This window comes from Mus musculus, chromosome 8, assembly GCF_000001635.26.
Source record: "Mus musculus strain C57BL/6J chromosome 8, GRCm38.p6 C57BL/6J".
Lineage (NCBI taxonomy): Eukaryota > Metazoa > Chordata > Mammalia > Rodentia > Muridae > Mus > Mus musculus.
The window spans coordinates 83,715,177-83,738,128 of NC_000074.6; the positions used below are offsets into that span (position 1 = coordinate 83,715,177).

A 22,952-nucleotide genomic window follows, 5' to 3' on the forward strand; every position below is an offset into this window, starting at 1 on the left:
AACCATCATCCTTTCCTCTGTTGAGTGATAAGCCAGCTATCCAGTGAGCGAGACTCGAGTTGGGCTCCAGGCAGGAAGCACTGTAGCGCGCGTCCAGGGTCGCGGCGTAGAACCGGACGGGTGGCTCTCTTTGCAGCTCGCGGAGGCGAACCGGGCGGCAGGTAAGTGGCGGGTCCCGAGGCCGGGGCCGCGGTGCGGGGCTGTGGGTTCGCCGAAAGGGAAGCTGCGGGGCGCGGTGCAGCGGGAGGAGTGGGCGCACAGCAGCGGGACGGTTAGGCACCTCGAGCCGGCGGCCGTTGGGCTCCATTGAGCATGCGCCAGGGGCGGGCCAGCCGTTAGTAGGTCGGCTTCCGGGGACGGTGATGGGAATGGCGGCTCTCGGAGGCCCCATGTGTACCGTGGTGGGATTGAGGGACCGGGCGGATCCACACTGCGTTTTCGGTCACGGCGAGAGGACTCAGGCTATCTGGGCAGACGTCCCGAGTCTGCAGTCACCGGCTTCCCGTCTTGTTCCGCCGCTCGCCCAGGAGATTCTTCTCCAGACTCTGATGCGGAAGGCCAGTGTCGCGCCTCTTAGGAACGTGGCCATTCACTCGGCGTCGCTTTCCCGGTGTGAGGCCGGTTCAGCCCGTTGCCTCTGGTCTGCCTGGACCTATAGTTGAAACTTTAGGTCTGTGACAGTCTGGGTTCACTTGTTTCATTTTCCTGGTTGAAGCAAGGCCTGACGTATTGGGGGTGGGGGGCCATACGCTCCGAGTTGCGCCTCAACTAGTTCCCGGAACCTTTTGTGTGCCTAGATTCTTGAGACAGGATCTCTTTACATAATCCTGGTCGTCCTTGAACTCTCTCTCTGAAGACCAGGTCGGGCTCGAACTCACTGAGGTCCACTTGGCTCAGTCCCCGGAGGTCTGGTATTAAAGGCGTGTCCCACTAAGCCCGGCTTCACATTTATCCTTTCACCAGCACAATAAATGTTTTTAAAGCAGTACTGCCTAAAGACAGAGTACACATATGAGAGGCCAGAAGATAGGTTCTCCTGAAATCGAGGTTGTTCTTGAAGTTTTTTATTTAGGTGTAAATATTTGAATGACTACCTGTGTGCAGGTGCTCTAGGAGGCCGGAAGTACTGACCCTGGAGTTAGAAGGATGTAAACTGAGAAACCTAACTCAGGTCGTGTGAAAGCATCATTAATTCTTAAGCCACATTGGCCACCTTGCCTAGCCAGTCTTAGAACTTAAAAGTTTTTTGGTTGTTGTTGAAACAAGATCTCACTGTGTAGCCCAGGCTAGCCTGGAACTAGAGATCTGTCTGTCCCTGTCTCAGGCATTTTTTAGAATTCATTTTTAATATATTCTAGCATTTGGGAAGTGGAGGCAGGAGGATCTGGAATTCGAGGCTAGTCTGGGCTACACACAAGTTTGAGGGCCTGCATGAGACTCAGTTTCAAATAGAAATAGGTACATCTTGGTCATTCAGGTGTTTGAACCCAGAGATGTGTGATTCTTTTCTCCCCAGGACTGGCTTTGAGCTCTTTGGTGACTCATCTTCTCGACTTCAGTACCCCACCCAGCTAATTCCCTTTCAGTGAATTAGTTTCTCCCTGCTGTTGCTCTTATCTTCCACTCCATCTTGAGCAAATTCTTACTGAATCACTCAACTCCAAGCCTAGTTAGCAACTGAAGTACACAACACAGGCCCTGGGCCTGCTCAGCTCTCCTCTCCTAGCTGTCTCTGCTTTAAACCTTTGCTGGGGTCTAGTGCTTTAAGGACTGATACCTAAGCATTTTCACTTGTGTATGTGTAGGGGTGTGTGGATGTGGGGGACTCGTACAGCACAGTGACAGCCAGGTGTGATGTAGCTGGAGTAGGCTCCCTCTGCCTGCTGTGGGAGTTGTGTAGCATAGGGATCAGTGGACACTGAGGAGGCTGTTGGTGTGATCCAGACAAAACAATGTAACCCAAAAATGACACCCGTGATATTCTTACATGCTGTGGCATCAGCACAATCAACTTGAATATGCTTCACCACCTTTCAAAAAGAAAACCTCTGGATGGGTTAGAGAGATGGCTGATTGATTAAGAGCACATGTTCTTTCATTCTTTCAGAGCACTGGGGTTCAATTCACATGATCTTATATTTGGCTATAAAAAGGAATTCAGCATTTATTCCCATTCTGGGTGGGTGTTGAGAATGGTAGAGTGAAGGAATCAAAGTAAAAGGCCAGGTGATGCTGTCTGAACCTATTTATAGAAAATGCCCAGAAAAGGCTAGTCTGCAGACGCTTCTTGGCAGAGTAACTGTCTGGGAGTTAGGCAGGCGATGGTTGTGGGCAGCAGGCTACTTTGTGGTTTGGGGGATGGAGTTCAGGGTTTTCTCACATGCTAGGCATTTATTGGTGAGCCACACCCCAGGCCCAGGGGTTTTTTAAATTTACTGATTTTGTTTTATAGAAGTGTTTTGTCTGAATGCATTTATATTCAGAGTGCATGTTTGGTCGGAAGGTCAGAAGAGGACATTGGGTCTCTTTGGAACCGGGGTTATAGACAGTTGTCGACCTTCATGTGGATGTTGGGAATTGAACCTGTGCTCTGAAAGAAAGATCATGTGATCATGTACTTTTAATCAATTAGCCATTTCTCTAGTTCATCCAGAAGGTTGGGTTTTTTTGGTTTTTGGTTTTTGGTTTTTTTTTTTTTTTTTTTTTTTTTGGTTTTGGTTTTGGTTTTTCAAGACAGGGTTTCTCTCTGTAGACCAGGCTGGCCTCGAACCTAGAAATCTGCCAGCCTCTGCCTCCCAAGTCCTGGGATTTAAAGGAGTGCACTACCACTGCCTGGTGTTAGAGCTGATTGTGTGAGCATGTTTGTGGCTCCTGAATTGTGTGCTTTGGTTGGTGAATTGTATATCATATGATTGTTTCAGTAAAGCTGTTCCAATTTTAAAGAAACAAACAAAAGGTCACTTCACCTTGGGACCAACCTTTGTGAGAAGTGGCTAGGTGGGCCTAACTGGATTTGGTAAGTGGAATTTACTGGATAAGATTTCTTGGTCAGTCAAGACTGCCCCTGAGAATGGCATAAATATTTTTGAGATGGGGGAATGTAGGTAGCCCTTGGGGTGAATCACAAAGCTTTGCTGTAGACCGCCTGAATTAAACTTGTAAGGATATGGGAAAGCAGCTGGTAACGGCTGTGGAGTGGAAAAGGTATATGGCTGTAGACAAAGTTGGGGAGAGTCAACATAGAAATGGCTGAATATCATTGGATAAAGTCATGGAGAATGAACAAGAGGGCTAGAAGTGGGTCCTAGTATGTTAGCATCCTACCTCAGGAAGATGGAACTATTTTTGCAGGCTAGGGAAGATGAGAGACAGGCCTGGCTGGTGTGTGCCTTGTACTTGGTGTATAAGGGATTAATAAAGTGTGTGTGGGGGGGGGGGTGAGCTCGTCTCCTGAGAATTCCATTTAGCATCTTAACTGGCTGGCTTGCTGGCCTGGCCCAATGGGAATCCTCTTCATAAAAGCTCTTAATGATTCCCCTGTGTAGACCACAAAAGGTAGGGGAGGCTAGGCTAGGCTGGGCTGGGCTGGGCTGGGCTGGTAGGGGAAATGCTGCTTGCTTCTTGACCACAACAACTCCTTTCTCAACACCAAGGCAGGTACAACTTCAGGTCCAAGCTGTGGGTTCCAGGAGCTCCTTGGGAGGGTGGTCTGAGAAACCTTATTAGTGCCAAAACTTGAATGTCAGTGAGGACACATTAGCCAGGTGAAATGATGTCAACCTGTAACTGTCCGTTCTGGAACAGCCAGGACTATTAGGGCTGTCTAAAAAAAATCTTGTATATACAGACTTGAAAACGGCCATGAGGGCTATAGTGACGAATCTGTGTGATAACTATCACTTATTTGATTTGTGGTGTTGGGGATAGAACCTGGTAGATCACTGGGCCAGGTCCCCATTTGTAGTATGGTAGACCTTAGAATGCTTGGGCTGGGTGGCATTGGATGGGAGAGTGGTGTGTAGCAGATGGGAGGTTGCTGAGAGGATGGTGACAGGACAGTAGGCTGAAGTGGGAAGTCCTGTACACCACTGAGCTCTGCCTGTCCAGGGCTTGCCCCTGCCACCCTTTCCTTATCCTCCTTCTCTGCCAAGTGGGTTTTCCTACGTGGTTCTCAGATGTGTTTCTACCTTACCCTCTTTTCTGTTCTCAGTGCCATGGCAGAACAGGATGTGGAAAATGAACTTTTGGATTATGATGAAGATGAAGAGCCCCAGGCACCCCAGGAGAGCACTCCAGCTCCCCCGAAGAAAGATGTCAAAGGATCTTATGTCTCCATCCACAGTTCTGGCTTCCGGGACTTTCTACTGAAGCCAGAGCTCCTGAGAGCTATAGTTGACTGTGGCTTTGAGCATCCTTCAGAGGGTATGCTACACTGGTGCCACCCTGTTATGCCCTCTTCCCAGAGTAAATCCTACCCATCCTGAGCTTCTCCTGTGCCTTGGATAGGGGATATGTCCTCCCCGTGAGTCAGTTATATCAGCAGCCTCTATGCAAGCAGATGGTTGGGGTCTGGCAGAAGAGTGTGCAGAGAGGCAGCAGCCAGTGTCTTAACTCACACGCTTTTTTCTTTCTTAGTCCAGCATGAGTGTATTCCCCAGGCCATTCTGGGTATGGATGTCCTGTGCCAGGCCAAGTCTGGGATGGGCAAGACAGCTGTGTTTGTGCTGGCCACCCTGCAGCAGATTGAGCCTGTCAATGGCCAGGTAGGTGTGGGCTCTTTTCTGGGCTAGAGTTACCACATGACAGTACAGTCTTGGGCCTCATAAAACTACTTCCATTTTCTCTGTGGGCTTTTGAATGTATCTGGGAAGTGAAATTTTACTGACTGCAGTCACCACAGTGACTGCTGACTTGTTTTGCAGGTGTTCTTAACACTACCACTATAGATACATTGTAGGATCTTAAGATTTACACTGGAGTCCAGAATGGGGAGCTGGGGTGGGGGTTGGGAGGAATCCTGTTGTGGTGGTCTGGAGTGTGGCTCTAAGGTCGAGCTCTTGGGTGGCCTGGTGAGGCTTTGGCTTGTTCTTTCTTGGGTGGGTGTCTGCTTGTCTTTTCAGGGTCTGACAAGAGTGTGAGGATTTAGGGAAGGGCTATCCTGTGGGTGGTCAAAAAGACATGGCAGCCTGAGGTAACCCTTTTATTTAGGGTCAGTGCTCCATTCTGTTCCTTGCCTACTGTAGCCATGAGGAGGATAGGTCAGGGTGAGGAGAAGTGGAGATGTTTGGGCTTCAAACTACTGGGCTACAGCAGTAGGTTTGGGGTAGGATGGTGTAGATTCTGGGAAAGAAGGCCTGTTTGTTGCTCTCTAGGTATCAGTCCTGGTCATGTGCCACACGAGGGAGCTGGCCTTCCAGATCAGCAAGGAGTATGAGCGCTTCTCTAAGTACATGCCCAGTGTTAAGGTAAGCCTCCTCAGGTGCTGTGCTGGGTACCACGGGGCCTTCTGGAGCCCTGCTGGCCTCAGTGTCAGCTCAAGCAGCATTTCTCAATCTTGAGGTTTATGCTAACTTATGTTCCTTATGAGCCTGATGAATTATGCCCAACCCACAAGGCTTGTGCTGGTCCCACATACCTCAGCCTTGCCCTGTTTTTTCGGCCCCGCCTGGGTTCTGAGGGAGTGGGGCTGGAGTGTCAGGTCCCCTCAGGATGGGTGGGACCTATGCTGTAAGGATCACTGCCCCCAGATGGTGGAAACAGCTTTCTTTCTGTCCCCATAGGTTTCTGTGTTCTTTGGAGGCCTCTCCATTAAGAAGGATGAAGATGTGTTGAAGAAGAACTGTCCTCATGTTGTGGTGGGGACACCAGGCCGGATCCTGGCACTTGTGCGGAGCAGGAGCCTCAACCTGAGGAATGTGAAGCACTTTGTGCTAGATGAATGTGACAAGATGCTGGAACAGCTGGGTGAGCATCCTACTGTCCTGTCCAGCTGGTTTCCCACTCATAGAGTCACAGCCGTTTTCTAGGGGGCCTGATAGGGCAGGCAGAGGTGGCTCTTATAGTGGGTCACATGGGTGGCCAGAACTCAGGGTTTCTAGGAGAAGCCTAAGGGGAATTCTGAGGTTACAGAGTATGTGCTGCTTCTGGACCCTAGGCCCCATGAGCTGCCAGCCCTTTAGGGAATCTAGAGGAGTAGAGTGGCCTCAGCCACCATCAGGGGCTGGGAGAGATGGGCATGTGTCCTGGGAAGCAGCTGCAGCTCTCACGCCAGTGGCTGTCTCTGCCTCAGGCTCCCTTTCCTGAAGCGTGGCTCAAGGCGCACTGGCAGCCGCTCCATGCTGGCAGCGAGTAAGTGGACCGCAGCTCCTCCCATGCTTGCGCTCCCGCCCATCCGAGCCCAGCCCCTCAGGCAGCGGGGACACCCCTGGGCCCACTCCACCACGGCTATGGTGCCAGTGTTGTCCGGTCCAGGTTGGGAAGGGCTGGTTCCTCTCTGCTGTGGGTCTGCTCAGTCAGACAAGACACTCAGGCTTGCGATTTGTTGGCATCCCATCCAGACATGCGCCGGGATGTACAGGAGATCTTTCGTCTGACACCCCACGAGAAGCAGTGTATGATGTTCAGCGCCACCCTGAGCAAGGAGATCCGGCCAGTCTGCAGGAAGTTCATGCAGGATGTGAGTAGGGTGACGCCCCAGCTGGCTGGCTGCCTGCCCACCGTGGCCAACACCTCAGCGCAGCAGCTTTGGCCCTCTCTGATGGGCTGGGCCACTCTGCGACAAGCACACTGCTCTCATGGCCTGGAGGATGCTAGGAGGCTTCGCCGGCCTCCTTCCTTCCCCTGGTTTGTCAAACTGGGAGCTGAGTGGTCCACACCTGAGCCAGAGGCAGAGCTTACATCCGGCTTTTGGGAGAGAATTGTTTACTGAGGTTGGGTGCAACAGGCCCTCTGGGAATCATCAATACAGAGGAGCTGCTCTCTGGAAGGTTCCGGGCACATGAGACGCCCAGAAGTGAGCCCTACTCGCCCCTTCCTGCTTCCCTCCCCACACAGCCTATGGAGGTGTTTGTGGACGACGAGACCAAGCTCACACTGCATGGGCTGCAGCAGTATTACGTCAAGCTCAAGGACAGTGAGAAGAACCGTAAGCTCTTCGACCTCCTCGACGTGCTAGAGTTTAACCAGGTGATGCTTCCTTCCTTCCTTCCTTCCACACCAAGATATGGGCCTGTGGGGTGATTATCTATGCGCCTAAACACCCTTCTTCTTCAGGTGGTGATCTTTGTCAAGTCTGTGCAACGCTGCATGGCCCTGGCCCAGCTCCTAGTGGAGCAGAATTTCCCAGCTATCGCTATTCACCGAGGCATGGCCCAGGAGGAGCGGTGAGTGCATGAGTGAGTGATGTCCACCAGGGCCAAGGCTGCTCACACCTGGGACTCGGGTTTAATGCCTCTGCTTGTCTCCCGCTCTAGCCTGTCCCGATACCAGCAGTTCAAGGACTTCCAGCGACGAATCCTGGTGGCTACTAATCTGTTTGGCAGAGGTATGGACATTGAGCGAGTCAACATTGTCTTCAACTATGACATGCCAGAGGACTCAGACACCTACCTTCACCGAGTGAGCGCCTCCTCCCAGTGTGGGCGGGCTCAGGACCTCCCCCACCCTTCTCAGATCCTCAGGAGTGACTGTCTCCTGACCATCTCTCTGCAGGTGGCTCGTGCTGGTCGCTTTGGTACCAAGGGCCTGGCAGTCACTTTTGTATCGGATGAAAATGATGCCAAAATCCTTAATGATGTTCAGGACCGGTTTGAAGTGAATGTAGCTGAGCTTCCAGAGGAAATAGATATCTCCACATACAGTGAGTACCTGGAGCCACTCAGGGCAGGAGCGGGGCTTCAGGAGCAAAGGCCCTCTATCCTCACTCACTGTGTCTTTCTTGTCTTTACAGTTGAGCAGAGCCGGTAACCGTATGTGTAGCCAGGGCAACATGGCCACTCTCTTTCCCACCTGCTGCTTCAGAACCTCTTTCTAGGTGACAAATCGATGTCTCTTTTTATTGTTCCAAAGCTTTAGTGATGTAAGAATAAACTTTTATTGTGAATGCATGGCTCCAGCCCCATCCCTTTCGGTCAACATCTCATGGGGTTGGGTCAAGCCAGCAAACTTCTCACCAGCAAACGTGCCATCTTTTTTATCAATATGATATTTAATTTTGTGTGTCAACATTGAAAGGTTTACAGGTTAAAAAAATTACAAAACCTAGTCTTTAGCTGTGAGACCTTCTGCCCTGGATGTGGAGCAGCGAGGCCTCTGTACCGTGAGCCTCAGCAGCAGGCGGGCTTCAGTGGCTGACGTGGCATCCACAGTCTTAGCTTAAGGAAACTGAACCCAGCACCCTGGCAAAGAGCCCAGGTCTCAAGGGCTCTTCCCTTTGTCCTAGGACTGCCTGCCTCGTGTACCAGGCAGTGGGCTGCAGGTCTGGGCTGGCTGCATTCTGTTTCTCTGGTAGGCAGTAGCTGTGGTGAGGCAGAGACAACCAGAAGCAGGACCAGCGACCCCTTGCCCCGTGGCAGGGCTCATTGCTGGGTTTGCATCCCTTCTTTATATGAAGTGGGGTCAAAGGCCGAAAGGTGGCAGGAACAGAAGGCAGAATGACAGCCGTGAGTATGTGCTGCTGTCCTTCATGGAACTCGCCTTCACATCCCTGATTCTGAGGACCTGAGAGCCTGCAGAGAAGGAGGCCTTTGAGGCTGAGCTCACCTAGGCCTGCCCTCCCAGCCCCACTGCAGGCCAGCCCCTTACCCGTGTTTGGCTGGTGCCAGTGCCTGTTGTGGAAGAGTTGAACTCTGTGTACTTGCTCCCAGTGACCATGCAGGCCCATTTCCAGTACTCTTCCCTCACCTGTGAACACAAGGCACCAGGTTATGGGGAAAAAAGGAGCTGGGCTAGGGACTCAGGCCTGGCCCTGCCTCCTCCCACCCTGGGCTCTTCCATAGCCAGCTCTGGTCAGCCTACCTTTTTGTTGAGCAGGCAGAGCATCACATAGAGGAATAGGCCCTGCAGGCAGTTGAGCAGGGTAAAGATGTAGGATAGCCATGTGCTATGGGGGTTGAAGAGGAACAGGCCGAAGCCCCAGGTGCAGCCCAGCACAAGGAGCTGGGCGATGGAGGTGATGGTCAGCACCCTGTGGGGGTGGACAACTGTAGCAAACAGCCCGGTCTCCAGCCCTTGCCCCAAAGCCTCCTTCCCTGCCCCTCTCACCTCGCCTTCCTTAACTTCTTCATGTTTGGGTTGATTTCAGAAAACTTCTTTGTGAGCTTCCAGACAGTGATCACGAAAATGGCAGCATTGCACTGAGTGGGGATCATGGTCTCGGGTTATAGGGCTGCAAGGAGTTAGCAGTCTGGCTGCTCAGGCCTCCAGTGCCCAGAGAGTACTTACGAAAATGATGAAGGCCACGGGTCCCGAAAAGCTCCAGAGAAAGCCCTGCTTCCTAAAGTCCAGCCAGCAGCTTGGGGAGGAGAAGGTGCCCCATCAGTCAGTGCCCCAGCCCTGGCCCCGCCCAGCCTGGGCCTCACTTCAGTACACTCACTATGTTGCATGCCCATAGCCATCCATTTTGACAACTGCCATTGAGATGGCCACGATGAGGAGGGGCACCCCGTAGCCAATCAGGCAGCGTTGCCATGTACTCAGGCCTTGGCCCTGGAACACACGCACCACCAGGAAGTAGAGCTCCACGCCCTCCAGTGCCATCCAGCAGAAGGCGGCCAGGAAGCAGAAATGCAGCATCACGGCCACCAGGCGGCAGCGCAGGCCCACCTGTGGGATGGAGAGTTAGGAAGAATCAGTGCCCGGTAGGACCACTGGGCTTCAAAGCCTCATGCCCCAGCAGCGGGGCTCCATCAGGTTCTGGCTCCACACTGAGCCCCAGCTGGGCCTTACTCCTAGGACTTAACTCCATGCTCTGGAACTTACCTCACCCCCTTCATTCTCCACGCCGACCAGGAATATGATTGAGCCCAGGAAGAGGCAGATGCACAGGTGCAGGTGCACCATGGTTCGAGAGCTCTGGATGGGCTTCACCAGCAGGAAGGTCAGGATGCACAGCAGCAGGCAGATCAGGGACAACAACAGCCCCACCTTGGTGATCAATTCCAGCCTTGGGTCCTAGGAGCAGGCAACCAGGATGAGTGGTGTGCCCTCACACCCCTCCTACCTATGATCCTGCATCCTGTCTTGGACTACAGGGCCAACTGGCTAATTCAAGCTGACCATGTGGCCCAGGTAATAGCCATGTTCAGGAAGCTACACTACCTGGAACAATCTACACAGGGCCTTTTATTTGCAGGGGAGGAGGGTTGCCGGGTGAAGTATCTGTTGTCACTGTGCTTTCTGGAGATGGAACTCGGGTTATTAGGTTGGCTACCTGCAGGCACCTTTACTCACTGACCCATCTCATCTGCCCAGACTGGTGTGCTTTTAGCAGTTCTTGACAGTTGTGCAGTGACTCAGACAAGAGGCCTGCATCCATCAGCTACTGGGTCATAAAGAGGATTCCAGGGGAGGAGCTAAAAAGCAAGGCATGGGGCCATCCAAAGGAGCCTGCTTGAACAACACCCTTGAGTGGAGACCATGCTCCTGCCTAGCACACCTGGCTACCTGTGGGTCTAGAGCTTACCGCTTACCTGCACATGGTACTGAGCCATTAGGATGGCAAAGCTGGTCAGGTGGTTGCAGTGGCAGAAGCCAGTGCCATTCATTGAGCAGCCGTCGGTGTCCCAGTACCCATTCCCGTTGTGGGCTTTCCAGAAGGCACATATCAGCTCATGACGTGGCTCAATTGACTCCACCTGTGGGCAGATAGGTGGTGAGGGTGTCGGAAGCACACTTTGAGCACACTTAGGGCCAGTCTGGGGGAGCTGAGAACCTTGCTTTTGGCTACATAAGTATCTACTTTGTGCTCAGAGAGCATGAGGAGCCAGCAACTGAACAACAGGACACCAGCCCTTGCCCTGAGCTGAAACATCACAAGCAGTAGCAGGTAATAAATGCCAAGGAAATTAAAAGAGCCAGCGGGAATGGTTGCCTACAGATTGTAATTTAAAAACAAAAACTAGGTTTATTGGATGTCCTCAGTCTATGTATACTATCTCATACACTCCAGGCTGCCTCAAACAGCAAAGAGTTACAGAGACAAAGTTTGGAGCTGAGACGAAAAGATGGACCATCTAGAAACTGCCATATCCAGGGATCCATCCCATAATCAGCTTCCACACGCTGACACCATTGCATACACTAGCAAGATTTTGTTAGAAGGACCCAGATATGGCTGTCTCTTGTGAGACTATGCCAGGGCCTGGCAAACACAGAAGTGGATGCTCATAGTCAGCTATTGGATGGATCACGGGCCCCCAATGAAGGAGCTAGGGAAAGTACTCAAGCTGCTGAAGGGATCTGCAATCCTATAGGAGGAACAACAATATGAACTATCCAATAACCCCTGGAGCTCGTGTCTCTAGCTGCATATGAATCAGAAGATGGCCTAGTCGGCTATCAGTGGAAAGAGAGGCCCATTGGTCGTGAAAACTTTATATGCCTCAGTACAGGGGAACACCAGGGCCAAGAAGTGGGAGTGGGTGGGTAGGGGAATGGGTGGGGGAGTGTGTGGGGGACTTTTGGGATAGCATTGGAAATGTAATTGAAATAAATACCCAATAAAAAATATGGAAAAAAAAACTGGTTTCTACTACCATGTAGGTCCCAACTCAGGCTGGGAATTAAATTAAGGTTTGGTGAAACCGTGGGAGCTGGGAATTGAACTCACGACCTCTGGAAGAGCAATCAGTGCTCTTAACCACTGAGCCATCTCCCCACCCCTTTTAAAACATTTTATGATACTGAAGACCAAACCTTACCATGCCAGGTAAGCATTCCACCATTGAGTCAACTACTGGCCTTGCCTCACAGTTACTTATCTGTTTGCTCATTCATTCATTCAATTCAGCAGTACTAGGGGCTGAACCCAGGGACTTTCTGAATGCCAACCAACTGTAGCACTGAGTTTGAAAACAAGGTCTTGCCAAGTTGCTCAGGTGGGCCTTAACTTCACTCCAGGCAGGCTTTGAACCTTGAATTTCCTGCCTCCCAGCAATTGAGAGGAAAATGTCTGTGCCACAACACCCAGCTCAGATTTTATTTCTTTTTTTATCTATTTAGTTTTGTTTTTTGCTGTTTTATTTTTTGGGACAGAGTCTTTATGAGCTTTATCCTGAATTTCTGTAGACCATGCTGGCCTCAAACTCAGAGAGCCTCCCAAGTACTAGAATTAAAAGCATGTGTCACCACACACACCCCACAGCTGTGATTTTAAATTTTTTATGTATTTTTAGTGTTTTTTATTACATTTATTTTGTGTGTGTGTTGGAGGAAGGAGTCAGAATAACTTTGGGAGTTAGTTCTCTCGTACCATGTAGGTCAAGAGGCGCTGCCCTGACTTTTGACTTTGGTTAGGGGGTGAGCCACAGAGCATCCCCACCCCTCCCCTCTCTCCAGTTGGAGGACTCACAGAAGTAAAGTCGAACTTGAACGTGACATTCGAGGCGAGCTTTTCAGTGTTCGTGTTGGTCAGGAAGACAGAATTGATGTTTGAGAGAAGCTTAAGTGAGACACTCGGAATCGGGCTTCCATAGAAGTCCTCCAAGGAGGCCCTTCTCTGCTCCAAGTTCAGCGGGGTGTTGCCCAGCAGCTTTTCCATGTTTGGGCTGGACAGGATGCCTGCCACCGAGGAGCCTGGGGGCAGACATGAAGGCTCAACTCCTGTCCCCTCTCTGTACTCCTCCCAGTGGGCTGGTGTCTCCCTGTCCTCTCCAGACCTCACCCTGGTTTCCCTGGCAGGCGCCCTCTCTGGACCCCTACCATTTTCTGAGATTTTGGCTCCAGCTGTCACAGCCCAGTCCAGCTCCATCCAAGTTTGGCCGTGGTGCACTGTGGTAACATCTTTGTTGTCTTGCTCCTTCACCATCAGGGACAGTTCTGAAGAGACAGGGACATGATTGGGGGAACCAAGGATGGTTCCTGGGGTGGGGCAGGAAGAAGGCTTACCAGTATTTGAAGGGGACGTGTAGGTGAAGGGGCCTTTGGGTAAAAACTGAGCCAAGGTCCGAAGGCTTTGTTCCAGGTTCGAGAGCAACTGGGCAGCTACTTGTTGGGTTTCAGTCTCCATGGGGTCTTCCAGCAGCTTGTCCACAGCCTCGATGAGTTTCTGGGGTAATGAGTGACAGAGTTGCTAAGGTTTTGAACCACAGAAACTAAATGAAGGACCCTGACCACTCTGCCTACCAGCAGACACTGGAGAGCCACGCGGGCTCCCTGGGGAGTCAGCTGGCGGGATGCAGTAAGACTTACACAGTAGCCAGAAAACAAGGAGGTGAAGTTTATGACCCTGTGCATCTGCATGTCACAACAGCACGTAAACAACAGTAGGCACAGGGACTGCCAAGGCTCTGCTGAGCCATGCCCCCCCCCAGCCCTCACTGGGGATTCTAGACTGGTGCTCTTCCATTATGACCTTGGGCTTCTGCTCTTCCTGCCTCTACCTGCTGGAGTCACAGGCATGTCATCGATGTCTAACTCAGGAACTTGAGATCCTTCTTAAGGCCCCAAGCAGAGTGGGCCATCATGCTCTGCTTAATTCCAATCTTAACTGCCCCAGTCACTGCCATTATAACCCTTGTGTAGTAGCCACACACATGGCTGCACATGTCAGATCCATGTGCCCCAAACCAGAAATACTGCTCGGACGGATAGAATGCTGTCAGTCTGCCCTGAAGCCTGTGACATGTTCCACGATGCACCAGGGTCCCAAGTGTCTCCCTCACCTGGATGGTGTAGTTGACCGTGGCTGGATTGAAGTCACGGAGCAGATTCTGGACTTCAACAGAGAATCTCAAGAGAGTCTGGGAAGGGAGAAGGATGGTCATGGGTGGGTGGTGAGTCATGGGTGGGCAGCTGCACAGCTGACGGGCATGGACAGGCTGTATGAAAAAGTCCAACCTCCTGGTATTCACTGGCTACTCACCTGACTGTGGGCTGTGGGCAGCAGTGTCCAAGTAGGGAACGGTGGCTCTGTGGAGACAGGACTATAGTTCAGTAATCTCAGAGAGCACTTGTGGGGCATGGAATCTGGGTGGCTGGGTCAGGTACCTTGGCATATGGTGTCTGGACCACGGAGGGACCCAGAAGTTGGCTTCCAACCTGGACGGCAGTGGCACTTGTAGGAGCCTACGGTGTTTTTGCAGACGGTGGAATTGTGACATTGATGCTGCCCAGAGCTGCACTCATCCACATCTGCAGACATAAGGAAGGGGTTAGAGCCTTTCCTGTCTGGCCCCAGTCTCTTTAGTACTGCTACAGTCTCTGGCCTGAGGTACTGACCCCTGGTGGCCTCATTCAGTGGTACAGGATGGTAGGGAATGTGCAGAGGCTAAGGCATATAGATGTATGTGAGAAACTGTGGACTTTTAGTAATTGAAGGCATCTGGGGTCCCCCGGGGCCTCGCCTTTGTAACCTGGATCCTTTCCTGAACCCCACAGCTTTTCAGATTTAGCCTCAGGAGAATAAGTCCTGGCCTAACAGAGCCCCCTTTCATTCCTTTGATAAAACACAGGAGCTGAAGAGATGGCTCAACCTGTGGATTCAGTTCCAGAGGATCTGACAGCCTTCTCTGGCTTCCTTGGGCACCTGCACCCACATGGTGTACAGATCCACACCCATACATACATATGAAATGGCCCTGAAACTCACAGAGATCTATCTGCCTGCCTCTGCTGCCCTCCAAGTGGTGGGATCAGCACACTTGGCTAAAATAAACAAATCTTGAAGGTGAGATTAGCTATTGTGATTGTGAGTCCTTAGAAAGGTTGCATGCAGACCTTCGCACACTGTGCTGACAGGGCCATTGGGGGATCCAGGAACAGGTTTCCAGCCTTGACGACAGATGCAAGAATAGCCACCCAATTTGTTGATGCAGTGGGTGGATTGGTGGCAATGGTTTTGCCCGGAGATGCACTCATTCACATCTGGGAACAAAACGAAAGGGTCATCCCTGTCCCCACTCACTCCTCCATACACTGTGTCACTTGCCCGTCTTCTCACTGCCACAAATGTAGTGACCACCTCATGGTGGTTTCTGCAGGTCAGGCCCAGCAAGGATCAGGGGTCCCAATTAATAGAGGTAAAACCAGGACGGAGACTGGGCCACCGCACTGCACTTCTTGACCGAGGCCTCTTGTTATTTTTTAATCTTTCTCAGGACAGGATGTGACGCTGCTCTCAGAACTGTGGAGGACCTGAGGTCTGGGAGCTCCATGGAGTTCCTGGGGCCTCCCTACCCTGTAGTAACATGTTGCTGGGAGCTGAGTCCTCAGGGGAGTCTTCATAATTCTTGGAGCTTCTGGGACCCTGCAGATCTCCCTCTTCAGGCTAACAGACTGTGCCTCCTCCCAGGTCCTGTCCAGTCTTACGGTGTCTTCTGGTGGACTTCCACCTGTGTACACCTTCAGGGTGCACAGCTGTGTATGAGGAGCTGCCCTGGGTTGGTGCAAATGCTGTGTCCCTACAAACTCTAGGGTTCAGACCCTCATCTGCTCATGAGAAGAAGCAGAGGGGATTATGTGCTTGAAGTTGAAGCCTCAGGCTCAAGGTTGGCCACGTGACACAGAAGCATCTGCAACATTTTAATCTCCTCCTTGTAGGAAGACCAACTTCTAATTCATATAAAGGCATCAAATAGGGTCCATGGTAGCTCTAACTCTATTGTCTAGATATAGGGGAAGCAGTCAAGGGTTCCCTAACTGCCAGCAATAGAACAGCGGCAGCTATCAATATCCCAGCCTGAAGATTTGGGGTGAAAACTACATATGACCCTTAGGAGCCAGTGCAAGAAGGTGGGAAACTCTGTATTCCCCGTGATAGCCTCTGTCCCCACTCCTACAAGGTACTGCTCCCTTGCAGAGTTCTACATAGACTTCCAGGAACCTTCAGGACTATGCTAACCTCAGTCACACTAGGTCCCCAGATCTCTGCTCTGTCAGTGGAGAACTGAGTGTTGCCCACAAGCCACGCTCCCTCTAGGAAGAAACTCAACAGGAGAGGCAGGGCAAGAGGGATAACACTAGATAGCCATGATGCCTCACAGTGGGAGCTAGCTGTGATGGGCTGCCAGGCATCACCTGGCTCAAGTTACAGAGGGTAAGAACATCTATTCCACTGAAGCCAGCCCTTCAAGATCGCAGTGCCCAGAGAGGGAGCCGTGCTGCTGGGGCAGGAGTGAGATATTTCTGTTCTCTCTTTTTCTGTCATGGCCACAGACCCGGCAATGTGCTGAGTGTAGCCCAGCTTTCTTACACTGAATTGTCTGGCCTGGCAGCTGTGGGTGATTGACATCATCAGGTAAGGGTTATGAAGCAACGATCCTCCATGACACCTTCTCTTGCATTGTGCTAGCCTTCAACTCTCTTGGGTGTGTGGTGGAGGGGTGGGGGTAGACGTCACCCTGCCCAATCCGGCCATGCCATTCTATGCTGTATTCAAGGAACCAGAATTGCTGGGGATAGTCAGAACCGGTGACTGGGTAGAGCAATGGACAAGGCTCTGACCAAAAAAGGGAATCCGGGCATCAGGCGTTGTCTTCCAGCAGAAGTAATGACAGGGAATGTGGCCTACCCTTGGGTGTCCTCTCTTCTGAGTCTCCCATCTGTGTCTGGTGCACTGTAGTTGTCTGCTCGGGGAGATTTCCAGGCGCAGTAGTAACTGTGTGGATCCTGGAGGGCACAGGTGTCATCCCAGTGTTCACTGATGCTGGGAAGAGGACAGACACTGCAGTGGGCCGTGCTTGTGGTAGATGCAGAGCATTCTGAATGCCTTGCCTTTGGTTTATGCAAATGAGATGCAGATGGGCAGAGGGATGGTGGCTTATGCAAATGAGATGACAGAAGGATAGTGGCTTATGCAAATGAGATGCAGATGGACATAAGAAGTTCTGAACTTCCAGAACAAAGAAGTAGAGAAGAAGAAGATATGGCCCAAGGAATCCTGACATCTTTTGAGTGCGATTCCCGGGAGCATGTCTTCCAAGCGACGCAGGATGGAGTCGGGAGTGCTCCGTGATGGGTCAGCACCTCAGGCACTGGATGAGCTCTGCTCTAAGCTGGATGGTTTCTGTCACCTTCCTTGGGATCCATGGAGATGTCACCTCATGTACGGATAACATTTTTCTGAAAACCATTCTCTTTCTCTCTGTCTCTCTCTTTAGGACATGGTCTCATTATGTAGCTCTGCTGTCCTGGAACTTACTATGGAGACCAGGATGGCTTCAAACTCACAAGATCTGCCGGTCTTACTGTGTTGAGTTTAAAGGACTTGTGCCTCACACCTGGCTTTGAAAATGTCTCTTGCATTCAACAAATTTTTTTCTTAGATCTTGCCAACAAGTTAAAAATCTGCCTTGAGATCACTTAAGACTACGTACTTGCTGGGCGTAGTGGCGCACGTCTTTAATCCCAGCACTCAGGAGGCAGAGGCAGGCGGATTTCTGAGTTCGAGGCCAGCCTGGTCTACAAAGTGAGTTCCAGGACAGCCAGGGATACACAGAGAAACCCCCAGGGATATACAGAGAAACCCTGTCTCGAACCCCCACCCCCCAAAAAAAAAGACTACGTACTTAATCTACTGTGTGCTCAGCTTGGTAAAGTTTAGCCTGCCTTAAGAGAACAATGTTACCAGCCTTACTGTTCTTTAGATTTAATCAAGGTTTACAATCTAAGCGGAATGCATAGCTTCAATCGTAAGTTATGGACCCTTCCGTGCTCCTGACCCAGAATAATGTACATGCATGCCTTTGTGTGTGTGAGGATGTGCTGTGGCAATCATTTCCTGAGAACAACCAATAGGCTGAGAACAATGTTACACAACAAATCTCCCCCAGATGCTAGAAATAGCACGTGGATATAGAATGATGTCTGCCTGCCATCGTTTGCTGTTCTGAGTAAGTTATTTTTCCCTTATAAAATGCTGTTAAAGACTTCTGTCGAGAAGCCCTCATTCCTTTGCATGCTGTGTGTTTCTGTGCTGTTTAATAAATACAGAACAAATCTCTTTGTTACAGACAGACAGAATACAGATGCTGGTGACCTTGAAGCTGACATTGGTGACCTTGAGGCAGGGGGGGCTCTTACCTTGACATGTATTCTCACTCTCGTTAACAAAAGATTCTGCACCAGAAAGGAGCTTATATCCCAGGTTACAGACGCAGGTGTAACTCCCCTCTGAGTTCTTACACATGGCAAAGTCTCCACAGGAAAATCCAGGTAGTAAACACTCGTTGATGTCTACAACAAAACAGGGGTCACCTCCCAGACCTGTAAGTTCTCCCAAGGAGGAGACTCCCACGCCTACCTGACTACCAGTCTGGGATCTGCTGATGAGTTAGCCTTCTGAGAAAAATGATGAGCTCTACTCATAAGGCTGAGCTGCAGGTCTAACAAGCTATTCCTGGAGCTGACTGGTCTGCTCTGCTCCTCTCAGTCCTCTGGATGGGACCCGGGACTTGAACAATACCAGTGTGGGAGTGGAATGGAAGGTCAGCCTTCTCCTTCTGGTTCCTAAAGCCAAGTTCAGGCACAGACCCCTGGAACTCCTCTCAGGAAGCCCCCTTTCACTTCTTGCCTCCCTACCTTGCTTTCTTTCTCTGTCTTTGATGAAAGCTAAAGACCCCTGCCCTGAGTCCAAACCTTGTCATCTCTTTTCATGCCCATCCCTGAGGCTTCGTACCTTCACAGCTCTCTGCAGGGTTAGTGATCAATTCCTTCTCCGAGCTGAAGCCGGGCTTGCAGACACAGCTTCTGTTACTGACACATTTTGAGTTGATAGGGCACCACTTGGCACAGTCTGTGGGGGACAGATACTCAGTAGAGGGGAAGTGCCACCAAGAACAGAATCTTAGGAAGGTGTGAGCAGGTCCTAAAGTTCCCCAGCAGTGCTCATGCCCTCCCAAGGTTCTGTGGTTGGCAGCGGGATTCCCTCCCCAGCTCCGACTGGGCAGCCCTCGTGTCTCTTACTCTTACTCTCTGCCTTCTGGGTTCCAGCTCCTGAGAGACTCAGTAAAATGCACACCACTGCAAGGAAGTAAAAGACGGTCAGCCAGAGCAGGAACAGGAGGCCCAAGCTGTGTGCCTGTGGACATCGGGCATCCAGTGACGACCCTGCCCAGGCTGAGGTTCTGTAACTCATACAAAGAGACAGACCCAGGGGGTGGCCTAATGACACTTGCTTATAATTCAATCACTCAGGATGCTGAGGCAGGGGGATTAGGAGCTCAAAGCCGACCCTGGGCCACATACTGAGACCCTGTCTCAAAAGCAAAAACAAAACAAACAAATAAACAAATGACCAGCCAGGTCTGGAGAGAGTTCAGTAGTTAAGAGCACTGGCTGCTCTTCCAGAAGTCCTGAGTTCAATTCCCAGCACCAGCATGGCAGCTCACAACCATCCGTAATGGGATTCCCCTCTCCTGGTGAGCAGACATACATGCAGACAAAACACCCATATACATAAATAAATAGATCTTTAAAACACCTAAATAAGCAGATAGTAATAATAGCAAGGACAACAAACTGCACAGTTAAGAATGGGGTTTATGCCTGACACTCCAATGTATGGGGGGGGGGGGTTGCAGGAAGATCAGAAGTTTGAAATCATCCTTGGCTACACATGGAGGTTAAGTCCAAGCTAGGCTACATGAATTCTATCTATAAATAAATAGATAAATAGGGGGCTGGAGAGATGGCTCAGCGGTCAAGAGGAAAGCCAGATGTGAGTTTGAGACTAGCCTAAGTTACACAGTTCTGCCTTAAAAATAAAACAGAGGGAAAAAATATACAACTCAGGTGTTTTCTCCTATGGCTCAGAACTCCCACAGCCAGAGGACCAGTACCCATGGTAGCCTGTAGGCCAGCCCAGGACCTGGAGACCAGAGAGGTCTAGACACAGGAAGCTAGGCTTGGCTCTCCAGGCCTATGGGGTCACAGTTGGATGTTCCTCACTCAGTCTCCCTCTCTGTGGGGAAGGAGAAGATGATGGCTTGGCTTTGTGGGGACAAACCCTACATGGCTAAGCAATTAACTATAGGGGATGCTGCTTGTACTCAGTGCCAAATTCTGTGCCCCAAGATCTGGTTGCTCCAAGGTCCTCACATCTACCAGCATTTGTTATGTAAATCTTGCTCCCCAACTACTGGGGAGGTGAAGTTTGAGTTTCAGGCCTGGGGGTCACAGGCAGAGAGCACAGAGAAGGAGAGAGAAGAGAAAGAGAAGGGTCTCAGAGAAGAAGACAGCAGAGAACAGGTGGTCTCCATAAGACATGATGGACCAGCAGCACGTGCCAGAGTGAAACGCCTCCCCAGGACTCCAGACTGCTAGAGCAGAAATGAGTTTCAAACAAGTATTTGCAGAGCACAGTTGGAGTCGTAGCCAGACTACAGTTAGAGATTTAGATTAGGCGTAATCCTCCAGTAATTGCTCAGAGCCTAATAAATAAATATCGTAGTTTGAGTCTTATTCATTTGAAGCTAGATCAGGTTAAGTTTAATACATATTATTTTACATTTGTCGCCCAATGTGAGGTGCCAATCTGTTGTAGTTATTATTATGGGGGTTTGCTACATCTCCTTTTGACTTTATTAGGGGTTTCTACCCCACTTAGATCAGATGGTTCCCAAGTCAAAGGCACAAAACCTTTAGATTTGTAATAAAGCTTAAAGGCACGAGAGCTGAGCAGAGACAAGCCCTCTCTGCCATTTTGTCTGCTTCCCTGTCAGTAACCCCAAGATATCATTGGCCATGCTCTGCCTGGGCCGCTCCTACTCCATCAGGCCGGCCCTCAAGGCCATGTGTTCACGCTCCACACTAGGGCATGGTGATTTCCTTTTTCTTCCCCATTCTCCTCATGGTTCCTGCCTGAGACCCCAAGCCTGAGAACCTCTCCCCTGTCTCTTCTGTCCAGCCCAGGCTGTAGGCATCTTTATTAACCAATCAGGGATAACTCGGGAAGGGTGTGTGTGTCAAGGTTTACACAACAAAACTGGTGTACCTGAGAATCTCCTCACGGGGCAACCCGGCCTTGGGGCCAGTACACAGCATTTGAACATACAGTAGCACCAGGCCAATCCCCCACAATTAACATCGGCTCTGGCTGACCTGGGACTCCCAGAGATCCAGATGCCCCTGCCTCCGAAGTGCTGGGATTAGAGGTATGCACCACCACAGCCCAGTGTGATACTGTCTTTTTACACCTCCTCTCTGTTTTAGTTTGTTTTCTATCATTTTGTGTCAAAATGCTGGGCCAGAACCCAGCACTTCCATGTTAGTCCAGTGCTCTGCCGTTGAGCCTCATCCTCAACACTTCTTTTCACTTTATTCCTAAGTTCAGACTGGGTTTTCACTTGAAATCTTCCTGCTTCAGTGTTCTGAGGAGCTGGTACAGGCCTATGCTACCAGGCCTGACCTGTGTCATTTTTTAGGGAAGAATGAAAGCTTGGGCTACGTCCCCCAGGTCCCATCCGAGCTCTGACACTCCCAACATCACATGCGTACCCACTGTCAACCTCATGACCCAGTGCCCACATGTCAGAGAGGGCTCCTCACACACAGGAAGTGGCTGCGGTGGAGGGTGGGTGAATGCTGAACACAGCCCATGCCTCATGTTGTTGGCAGGCATCCCACCCAAGGCAAGGGTGGGCAACAGAGCAGCCACTGGAGACAGGCATCCAAGAAAGCAGAGGTGGATGACAGGGAGGGAGATGAGAAGCAGGGTGTGAAGGCAAGTGGGGTAACCCTGTAGCTTGAGGTTGAGGCAGGAGGCTGCTGGGGCAGGAGGCTCTTCACTTAAAAGCTACACAAAGCTCAAGGGCCACCTTGGTAGCTTAGCGGGAACCTGACTGAAACAAGGCCCTGGGTTCCATCCCTAGGACCTAAACATGAAAGGGGGCAAAGGGAGCCCACAAGATGGAAGAAGAGCACCAGTGTCTACATCAGTGTCACGGCATGTGAGCACGGCATGTGCACACACACACACACACACACACACATACACACACCACTCGCATATACACAGACTAAAACAACAAACAAACAAAACCAAAACCAAACTGGCAGCTGGAGAGATAGGTGGCTCGGCAGTTAAGAGCCCCTCGCTGCTCTTCCGGTAGACCCAGGGTTTGATTCCCAGCACCTACACAGTAGTTCATAACAGCCTGTAACTCCAGTTCCAGGGACTTAGGCGCCCTCTTCTGGTCACTGAGGGCACAGGCATGCATGTGGTGCATATACATACATGCAATCAAAGCACTCATAAACACAAACTAAATATATCTAAAAAGAGGCTGGGGGAGAGGGAGAGAGAACAGAAAACCAGGCAGTGGGGCTGCCATGCAATGCCAACTACTTGGGGTGCTAACACAGGAGGACACTGGAAGTTCCCAACCTGGGCTACAGAGCATAGATGCTTGTCTCAGAATAAAAACCAAGAAAAAAACTGGTGTGTTGTATGTGTGAAGGTGCTGGCCTGGCAGCTGTGAATCCCTGTTTTCCCTCTCGGTACAGAAGAAAAGAGTGTGTGTGTTTTGGCGGAGTGTGTGGGTGTGTGTGGGGGTTGTCCCAGGAGCAGGAGGCCTGGGGAGTGGTTAGCTGATCCCAATATGGGGACTACAGCAGCAAGAAACTAATCCCAAGAAAGGAATCCCAGAGGGAGCCCTCAGGAGAAGGGCTGGTGGGGGGTGGGTGAGTCACTTCCTTAATGATTCAGCCATCTCTGGGCTGGCTGCATGCCAGGTTCCCAGGGGACTCCTGGGATCAGCCACAGTGAGCAGGGTTGCTGGGGCAGGGACAGTGGGCTC

At 51.0% G+C, this 22,952-nt stretch overlaps 2 protein-coding genes and 1 non-coding gene across 13 annotated transcripts in view; 1 reads left to right on the forward strand and 2 right to left on the reverse strand.

Annotated features, from left to right (window-relative positions):
* Ddx39a (DEAD box helicase 39a) lies at nt 1-11,728 on the forward strand. 5 transcript variants are annotated; one of them, NR_156447.1, is made up of 12 exons: nt 1-161; nt 4,211-4,422; nt 4,636-4,763; nt 5,373-5,465; nt 5,781-5,964; nt 6,558-6,676; nt 7,054-7,185; nt 7,273-7,382; nt 7,473-7,617; nt 7,711-7,858; nt 7,949-8,032; nt 9,302-11,728. NR_156447.1 is itself a non-coding variant. In NM_001363117.1 (12 exons), the coding sequence occupies exons 6-12, from the start codon at nt 6,336-6,338 to the stop codon at nt 7,963-7,965; spliced, it is 684 nt and encodes a 227-aa protein (NP_001350046.1). In that variant the 5' UTR covers nt 1-161; nt 4,211-4,422; nt 4,636-4,763; nt 5,373-5,465; nt 5,781-5,964; nt 6,290-6,335; the 3' UTR covers nt 7,966-8,175. The 5 variants fall into 5 exon arrangements, 4 of the variants coding, with proteins under 4 accessions (NP_001350046.1, NP_932099.2, XP_017168441.1 ...); NM_001363117.1 differs by lacking the exon at nt 9,302-11,728 and adding an exon at nt 6,290-6,348 and having other exon boundaries at nt 7,949-8,175; XM_017312952.2 differs by lacking the exons at nt 1-161; nt 9,302-11,728 and adding exons at nt 358-670; nt 6,290-6,348 and having other exon boundaries at nt 7,949-8,105.
* The window catches only part of Adgre5 (adhesion G protein-coupled receptor E5), an 18,067-nt gene continuing 3,183 nt past the window's right edge, over nt 8,069-22,952 (reverse strand). The window contains exons 2-20 of one of the 7 annotated variants that reach the window (XM_006531033.4): nt 19,126-19,176; nt 18,833-18,949; nt 18,238-18,390; nt 16,727-16,861; nt 14,935-15,081; nt 14,206-14,349; nt 14,081-14,127; nt 13,881-13,958; nt 13,105-13,264; nt 12,919-13,035; nt 12,569-12,792; nt 10,689-10,853; nt 9,979-10,170; nt 9,593-9,822; nt 9,442-9,511; nt 9,262-9,353; nt 9,016-9,184; nt 8,803-8,901; nt 8,069-8,726 (exon numbers count right to left, since the gene is read on the reverse strand). In XM_006531033.4, coding sequence (XP_006531096.1) covers nt 8,697-8,726; nt 8,803-8,901; nt 9,016-9,184; nt 9,262-9,353; nt 9,442-9,511; nt 9,593-9,822; nt 9,979-10,170; nt 10,689-10,853; nt 12,569-12,792; nt 12,919-13,035; nt 13,105-13,264; nt 13,881-13,958; nt 14,081-14,127; nt 14,206-14,349; nt 14,935-15,081; nt 16,727-16,861; nt 18,238-18,390; nt 18,833-18,949; nt 19,126-19,176 — 2,420 coding nt within the window. In that variant the 3' untranslated portion in view covers nt 8,069-8,696. Of the gene's footprint in view, nt 8,727-8,802; nt 8,902-9,015; nt 9,185-9,261; nt 9,354-9,441; nt 9,512-9,592; nt 9,823-9,978; nt 10,171-10,688; nt 10,854-12,568; nt 12,793-12,918; nt 13,036-13,104; nt 13,265-13,880; nt 13,959-14,080; nt 14,128-14,205; nt 14,350-14,934; nt 15,082-16,726; nt 16,862-18,237; nt 18,391-18,832; nt 18,950-19,119; nt 19,235-22,952 lie in introns of all 7 variants that reach the window. The other 6 variants (XM_006531035.4, NM_011925.2, XM_017312836.2 and 3 more) reach the window with 6 other exon arrangements.
* On the reverse strand, nt 8,702-8,808 carry Mir1668 (microRNA 1668). The gene has a single exon (NR_106188.1). It is a non-coding gene; the product is annotated as a microRNA 1668 (primary transcript).

Bases quoted from the DNA above. Each gene is read 5' to 3' on its own strand.
- Ddx39a (NM_197982.3), top strand. From the start codon at position 4,215: ATGGCAGAACAGGATGTGGAAAATGAACTTTTGGATTATGATGAAGAT. The intron at 4,423-4,635 runs GTATGCTACACT...TTTCTTTCTTAG, and splicing joins CTTTGAGCATCCTTCAGAGG to TCCAGCATGAGTGTATTCCC. The intron at 5,466-5,780 runs GTAAGCCTCCTC...CTGTCCCCATAG, and splicing joins AGTACATGCCCAGTGTTAAG to GTTTCTGTGTTCTTTGGAGG.